The 8,792-nt window shown below is 35.8% G+C and overlaps 1 protein-coding gene across 6 annotated transcripts in view; it reads right to left on the reverse strand.

The window, feature by feature from the left end:
• Nucleotides 1-1,512: 1,512 nt before the first annotated feature.
• The window catches only part of KCNH7 (potassium voltage-gated channel subfamily H member 7), a 488,027-nt gene continuing 480,747 nt past the window's right edge, over nucleotides 1,513-8,792 (reverse strand). For all 6 annotated transcript variants that reach the window (XM_040475208.1, XM_040475206.1, XM_040475207.1 and 3 more), the window contains one exon: nucleotides 1,513-7,232. In XM_040475208.1, the coding sequence (XP_040331142.1) occupies nucleotides 6,966-7,232 (267 nt within the window). In that variant the 3' untranslated portion in view covers nucleotides 1,513-6,965. The remainder of the gene's footprint in view (nucleotides 7,233-8,792) is intronic.

Here is an 8,792-nt window from a genome sequence, read left to right on the forward strand (position 1 = left end):
CTTTTTCTTAAATAATAGATAAATGATTCTAGGGGAGGAATTAGAATATATGAAACATAGGCAAATGAAAATAATGTTATCTGGATATTTTCATTCTTGACGAAAAAAATGAACCATCCACGCATTATACCAAATGTGTCCCATGTAATTTGAAGCCTGCTCAGTTATCAGAAATTTTAAATAATGGAACGGTAGACGTTTTAGTCAATTACCACTGTGTGCTTGACAGTCAATAGTAAGTGAAGTGTTTTTACAGTTCTTTAATTTTAGACGTAATGCTTTTACCACCCAGTCCAGTTTACTAGTGTCCCAGTGAACTCCGTAAAACTGCAGTGGCACTGTTGCAATTATGGGATTTCGTGAAGTACATCAGCACCACCATGCCTGTATCTAGCACTCTACCTAGTAAAATGTTGGAAATAGTTGGCTTCTCTAATAAAAGCTAGCTAATGAGATTTACTTTCTTTTTCCCCAAAATAATTTCTTTTACAAATTCTTGAATTTTCATGTATAAATAGATCAGAAAGTATATGCTTCGTTCTTAAATTATGTATATATACTATATTTTCAATACAACTTGTACACTTTTAGCTACCAAAAATCTGCAACCATTTTTACATGAAATTTACATTTTTCTTATTTACAGTTATTTGTAGGTTATTGCAAAACTAGTTGTGCAAGTAGATTACACTGCCAATACCACATACCAATCTTTTGAAGAAAATATTTGCTAAAAAATAAATATATCCGCACAGAGTATTTCAAAAGCGTCATGATTTCATGCTACATTATGTGCATAAAGACTAGGAAAAAGTATGTGTTTTGGTAGATTGTTTCATTACATTTAAAGCATTCCAAGGTACTTACTACTTAACCAATGTGAGTGAACTTCTTTTTATCAGATGACTGACATTTTCAAATGATTACACACATTATTTTTTGAAATGTATTATTGAACTGGCAAACATTCTGGTATATATTTTTCTATCAAAATCATAGAATGCAAATTTCAGCTAGAAGGAGGTGTGTCTAATTAAAGTCAGTAGGTACCCCGGAGATGAAAACTAGGGTTTCCTCGGTGTTTTTATGTTTGGAAAAAGGGTGCCATATTCAATGTTATTGTAACATTGTATCTTCTGAAGAGACTGTGGAGGAGGTAAGTATAAGATGACCAGTCCTTAAATTTTACTCCAAAATAAATGAGGTTGATGAGATGGTGTGGAATTTTCTTACATATACTCAGAATACTGAATACAGTGTCAATACAAAAAGTATATGATTTAAGTGCTAACAGGTGTGATTATTTTTCATTTAAAAATGATGCATACAAGGGAAACACCAAAAGTGAAGGTTAAACATACAGTGTTTTAAAACCATAGGTGTACCAAATTATTTTGTATCTCTCAAAATATAAATTCACTAATGAAAGTCACAAATGTCATGACTTCATGACTACCAGTTAGGAACTCAGCTAAGTTTTGACATTAGCTTTTCAAGAAAAATCATGTTAAATTTGCCACTTCTCATAATAAACATTTTATTGGGAGCATTTCTCTAATACTTGCTACTCATTTAAAAGTTTGATTTTGATTGCTAAAACAATGAAATCGGTCAGTTGATCATATGATTCTGTGTTCTTAACATTGCATTCCTACAGATGTTTCATCCTATTCATAGTGATAATGTATTTTAAAAAATGCCTTGTTAGTCATCTCTCTCAACCTCCACTTAATAGTTTATATAAATAGGCCTTGTGATAATTTCTTTTCATGCTGTCAATTATTAATAATTCATGTCTTCCGTGAATTTTCTGTATCGTATATTCTTAGAGCAAGTGTATTTGTACTACAGAACATGTAATGAATTATTCTTAGGTGGGGCACTGATCAGTCACAGCAACTAATACCTTACAAAGCATTTTAAAACATCCTTTTAGTTTTTAAAATGGTAACATCACTGTTGTAAGTTAAGTGGAACCCAGAGACAGAAGCTTTGAATGAGAACACTTAAGAAGTGAGGGGGTAAGGGGTAAAGTACTGCATACCTAGAAAACCATCACAACTCAAATATAGAATTCTATGGATGTTGGACACCGACAATTTTTGACAAATACGGGGATGCTATAGCAGAGGATAGCTTTCCTAAAACCGGTGTTCTCCTACTCTGAGTAAATAGATCTTTGAGAGCCGTGTGAGAATCATTGTATAGATTTTTGTCAGAGTGGGAATGCTGTCAGTGTTGGGTAGGGGGAGGAACCATGGAAGGTTTTCAGAAGACCTAGGTCATGCTACGGCACTGCCACCATAATGACACTGTATTTGTGATGATGCACAAGTCACATAAAGAGCTTATAGTTACACGGTGCTTTATGGTTTACAAAGCACTTCTGTATATGTACTTCAGAGGCTCCCCAACACTCCTCAAGATATTTAAGACATTGCCTTCATAATTTTGGCTACTGGGGTTCACCGAGGGTTTGTCCTAAAAGTGGAGAAGGTAGGATTTTAATTCAGGTTTATGACACCAAGTCTCTTGCCATTTCTGCCATTGCACACTGGACTTAGGCAGGCAGTCTGTTTAGCGTATCTGTGCATGATGGTGTGGGCCTAGAAGCCTGCAAAGGACCACTACAACTATAAATTCTATTTTCTGAGAAGATAGAAAGTGTATTCTCTTTCAACACTATTTTGAAAATGCATTTCCAAATACCCATCTGGGAACTACGTCATGGATCTAAAGAGGGGCTTCCCCAGTGAGCCGGTCTTTACAGACCACTTTTTAGTAGCACTGAATTCAACAGATCACTGATTCAGAGTACACAGGTTTGTAACAATGACATTCATACTCTCACTATCATAAATAGTATTACTTTAAAACTAAAAACCTAATAGTGCAAAATGCAATTAGAGAAAACAATAACTACTCTTGTGTCTTCTGAATCAAAACCTTCAGTCTTGTTAATGGCTATTTAGCTGGAGGCATAGCACATTACAGAAAAGCTTTATTGTGGAAAAAACTTTTTGTCTTCCTGATTGTTTTTAATATCGTGGTCCTGGATGAGAATCAAAGAATCTAGCATTTTAGGGGCACCTATGTGTGCCAGGCACTTTACTATATGTTATCTCACTTCTTCCTCAAGCTTCTTTGAGGCAGGTACCATTATCTCATTTTTACAAATTCAGGAAAAAGACTCAGGGAGGTTAATTAAATTGGTCAGGGTCACACAGCTATTCATGAGAGAACTCCTGAGGCCCACGTGGGTCTGACTGCAGAGCCCATGCTCTACGTTAGTGATTCTCAAAGTTCTTGTGTTTATGGAGATCATATAGAAGAGGGCTTGTTAAAAGATGATTGCTGGGTTCCACCTCTAGAGTTTCTGAGTCAGTAGGTCTGGGTGGGGCCCATGAATATGCATTTCTAGCATGATCCCTGGCTGTTTTAGTACTGCTAATTCTAGGCCTACATGGGAAGACATCATCATCTGTCTTCCAAGTGCCTCTGAACTTACGTGATAGACACATTTTTCTATCGTGCAAAAATCAAGATCTGAAATTTTTTGTAATTTATAAAAATTTTGATTTGCAGTAGGAATCTCAAAGACATTGATCTACTTTTGGTTTCAATCATGGATAAGCAATTTAAAGACTACTATGTTCCAAATCAGTGTTGCGACTCATTTTTAATAACTAGATCTCCCACATTCCTTTTTTTAATCATGAAAAGCCTTCAAGGGAAAGATTTTCCTGTTAGAATGATTGTTTTAGGTATGCCGACGAGGTGATAAACTTTTTCCTTTGATAATATATGAAGGGATTTTAAATGACATCTGGTTAAAGAAATGGTTCTTTTAGGCTTTTGGGAACCACTGTTAAAGATAAACCTCCAAAAGGACCTGTAAGCAGCTGTCATATACATATATCCAAGCTCACACCAAATGCCACTAGGCCCTGATACGATACCCATATCTTCTGACTGGAAGAGTGGGACAATTCATCTCTGATGACCAGTCCATTACCATGGACATGAGAAAAGGAGGCTGTCCCAAATTTGCCCCTGCCTTCTCATGTCTGTTGAATGGGTGAATTTTAATTTAAAAATCCTGCAAGAACATTGCTTCAACATTTTTCATTCCTAGTTTCCTTAACTAATTAGAACATGGGACTCCTCTCTAAGGTAAAATGCTATGTCCCGCTCTCTGCCCAGCAATAACAGCAGGAAAACAACTCACTCAGATAAACTTCAGATTTTAGATGGAATTTTATTTAGGCCTGGGAACCAGATCTCACTATTTTTAGGTGGAAAGCATCATTTGTATTAAGTGCTTCGAATTACCTAGGAGGACAGCAGTGCTCCTACTGCCAGGACTGATGGGCAGTCAACCCTGCCTCTCAGGAGGATCCCCAATGGAGGGGTCAGACTGTTGGCCACAGCAAGCATGACAAGTGATTTCAGGCATTGGACCTTTGACTGGGATAAGGAGATGCATTTTGTAAATTAAGATAATTGCTTTGGTCATCTCTAAGTCATTTTAACCATTGAGCCTCTGACATTTCTGCCTAACTAATCAATCACATGTTAGCTTTTCCAGGCTCTTGTTAAGCTAATATCCTAGAAGAGGGGACCTTCTTAATCCTGTCCAGTTCTCTGAGACTTAGATTTTAATATCAAGGAATTATTTTATGTCAAGGCATTAAGAGGAAGAATGTCTTATGCAAAACTTTTAGCAAGCTGGAAACTTGTATACTATTCCCTATCTTTCCATTCCTTCAAGCTCAATTCTTATTTATTTATTTTTTTTCATGCTCAGTTTTTATAAAGAAGTATAGAGGCTTTATGTGGGATTTTATGCACGTCACAGCAAGTGTTGGAGCTGAAGCATCCACTAATCAAACAATCAGATCTAAATTCCTCACCTGCCAAATCCTCACTCTCTACAAATGACAGTCTCTGGTGAATTCATTCTGACTTTCCCTGGAGCTTAGGCCGGCAATCCTTATGAAATTTGTTGCAGCTGCAAAAATATGCCTAAATATAGATATAAAATCCTCAAATAGTCCTCTGAATCAACGTTAGCCATTTGCCTCCCCCAGCTAGGCACCCATAAATGTTTGTTGAATGAAGGAAAGAAAGCATTAGTCCTTAAATTTGTATCTGCCTAACACCAAATGGTTTGGGAAGCTAGTTAAACTTGTTCTGTTTTTTACTGAATTGACTAGTCATTTTGCCATACATACTTTATTGCTTATGTTTTCTTTTTTTTCGAACATTTAGCAGGGATAAGAATATGTTCACGCCTACAGATTGCCTCCCACACATGTGACCATTTAAAAATATATAGGGGGCAACTTAAGGTCACTTTCATCATTTTAAGTAGTGCAATAGCTTTGTAAATTTAAAGGAATTGCTTATATTTGAAACCAATAGTGTCAAAGGTAAAAGTAAGTCAATAGATTACATTTCTATCCTGGAGGGATGGAAACTAATCCATTTAATAATGTACACAGATATAATATTTCTTTAAAAATATATGTGGGTGTAAGAATTATTAAAGAAGGAAGAAACTTGCAAAAAATTTCAAGATTTCGTTCAGAAGGAAAGGATATAATAGATCAGCCTATAATAAAATTAAAATTGTACTCAAAGGAATTGAAAAATAAAACTTAACTAAAAATTGGCAACTCAGAATCTTAAATTAACTTGCAGTTTTTTCTGTATCCTGATTTTATGAGAAGCATATAGTACTCCCTCCGAAAAAGTCTAACAGTTAATGATATTAAAATATATTCCATTGTATGTGCTGATATTCTGGGGTCCAAATATATTCAGCGCAATTCATACAGAATGCATTTTCATTTAATCTTTGATTAACAAATGTGTTTGAGTAACTGAACAAAACAGAAATTTTACTGCTGGTGTCTTCATTTCCTTTACAGGCAGGTACAAGCATATTGTTTTTCCACAGCTGGGATTACATCGAAAACCGTGGAACAACATATGCTTAAATGGGAGCTAGTTTTGCCATGCAAATCCACTGGGTTGCACATTTTTAAAAAAGAACCACGTGTGTCCACTCTTTTGCTCCAATTCAGGATTGCCCTAATATATGAATCAGAGGAAAGCTGTAGATATCACTTTGTGTCAGTCACACCTTGGCAGTTCTTGAGAAGACTCCCTTCCCCTCCTCAAAAAAAAAAAAAAAAAAAAAATAATAATAATAATATAATAAAAAGAGAGAGAAACTTGTTTCTACTGGTTTCTAAATATGCAAGGAAATGTGCCAGTGAGAAATATGTTAGGTAGTTTGTAAATGCAGTTAGAGACAGAATTTTAAGTCGAAAGTCCTTTTTGTCCCCATTAAAGCTGGCCTATATTCATGTATTTGGAGATGGACACCCAACGTGGTCGAAGATTCAGAACTCTAAAACTATTTTTTTTTTTCAGTGTGGTGAAATGGATGTAATTAACTATAAACCTCTCAGAACAGAAGGGTATCTGTTCTGAGTGACTTAAGTTCCCTTTCTACCCCTGGAACTTCCGTGAGTTTAGGATCTTCCATGATTTGCTTCCATGAACAATGTCACCCCTTGGTTTCTTACTTGCTTGGAAGGCATTTTCATAACAAAGTACAGGTTTAGTAAAAGTAGTAAGTAGGAGTCTCCATGCAAGAGAAATTGGAGTTTCCTAACATGCACATGATTTAAAAAAAATAAATAAATAAAAATAAAATAAGATGCCTGGAGATGCTGGCAGTTTTAACATTTGGAACAAAAGAGTTCATATGTATATTTACATCCTAATTGCTCAATTTTACCTTACAAGCTTCAATTTAGGAAAATATACAGTACTTTTGCATATAATGGTACCTTGTGAGCCCCTGAGTCAAGTAGAGAGGATTTAAATACAAAAAAAGGAAAACAGCCATTAAAAGCACTTACATTGTATGTGGAGTAAATAGTACAAAATGATTATTTCCCCGGAAGACCAGGATCAGAAACATGCCTATGAAGACCCAAGATTCCTACAGTGCTTAGGGATGAATCTGTCAAAGAAGGATGCCTAATTGGATGAAGGTAAGTTTTTCTTTGCCGCGGGTGAAGCTCTAAAGAGAGATCACTGTCTTGTTTTAAAAGTGAAGTCAAGTTGTCTTCCGAAGCTGTGTTCAGATGCACCCCACTTGAGAGGGAGTCTTTGGATTTAAGTTTAGATTTTTCAAGGTCTAGAAATTCAGGACACTGAGAGAAAGACAAGAAAATACGTTTTTACAATTCATTTGGACAGATTTCTAAAATTACACTCACGAAATCAAAATACGTTTTATTTCCCCATTAATCTATATTTGATTAGTGGTATTAACCAAACTTTCCCTCCCAAGGCCAGATCAAGGCTTTGGATGTTGGGCATCAGTTTATCCTAAACAACCATTCTAAGAACTTTAATTTTGCACTGAAGCCAGATCAGATTCATACAGATACATACATACATACATACACACAATTTAACATTGAGTTTGAGTTTCCAGATGAGTTTTAATTCAAAATTCAAGACAAAATTAAGATCAGAAATGTGTGTCATTTGGTGACTAGACAGTGTAAGGAGGAGAGGGAAAAAAAACAAACGAAGGAAAATCACCCATCCTTGGTCAGAAAATATTACCTAAATCCACTGAAAACAAAGAACAAAGTACACAGTTTTGCAAGATTGGAGACATTCAAAACTAGCTAGGGATAAAAAAAATTTCTACTTTCATATCTCAGAAAGATTTCATTATTTTCTTTCTTCACATTTCTCCCTGTTATTAATGTAGCTTAATTTCCCATAATATTTTGCACTAAATTTCCAAACTTCTAAAAAATTCTTACAAGACTGTGCTGGGTCCACCTTCCTTAGAGTCAGTTTGGCTATTCGACTTAAGTAATTAAAAATAATTTGCCATGCAGACCTTCATATTAACATAAGTCAAAAGGCCTTAGAAGTCTTTAGGGGCATCTGGGTGGCTCAGTCCGTTAAGCATCCAACTCTTGATTTCAACTCTGGTCATGATCTCATAGTTGGTGAGATCGCACCCTGAATGGGGCTCTGTGCCTACAGTGGGGGGCCTCCTTGGGATTCTCTCTCTCTCTGCCCTTCCCTCTCTCTCCCCAAATAAATAAACATTTTTAAAAATTTATTAAAATATTTTTATTAAAAAGACCTTAGAAGTCTTCAGAGGCAAGATAAAGGACACTTTAACATTACTCCTTTTACTATCATGGAGATGTGAAAAGTTTAGAGATCTCTGGTGATGGGTGGGGCACAAATGAGATTACTAGTCTGATCTCACTGGAACCTCAGATCCTCTGTGGACAACTGGTCTTTCTCCTCCCCTTCCTTCTGGAGACGGTGCCCAAGAGCACCTCTTGTCACCATAGTAAATTACAGGCCATTCTTTGAAGTAACTTTTTGGACCCAGGGCTACAGCTTTCAAAGCTCTACCATATATAAGCTCAAGCAGATTGATTCTTGAAAAGAACTTTTTCTTAGGGGGAAAAAATTCCCAGTGGTTTAAAATCATTCTTTGAGGTCCACTGTTCTCAAACTTGAAATAAACATAACCAAGGGATACGAGCATTTTGTTTCAAAGGGACACATGCACCACAACGTTTATAACAGCACTATCAACAATAGCCAAAGTATGGAAAGAGCCCAAATGTCCATTGATGGATGAATGGATAAAGAAGATGTGGGGTGTGTGTGTGTGTGTGTGTGTGTGTATATATATATATATATATATATATATATATATATATATATAT

This window comes from Herpailurus yagouaroundi, unplaced genomic scaffold (genome assembly GCF_014898765.1).
Source record: "Herpailurus yagouaroundi ecotype Mexico unplaced genomic scaffold, PumYag 140, whole genome shotgun sequence".
NCBI classification, from domain to species: Eukaryota; Metazoa; Chordata; class Mammalia; order Carnivora; family Felidae; genus Herpailurus; species Herpailurus yagouaroundi.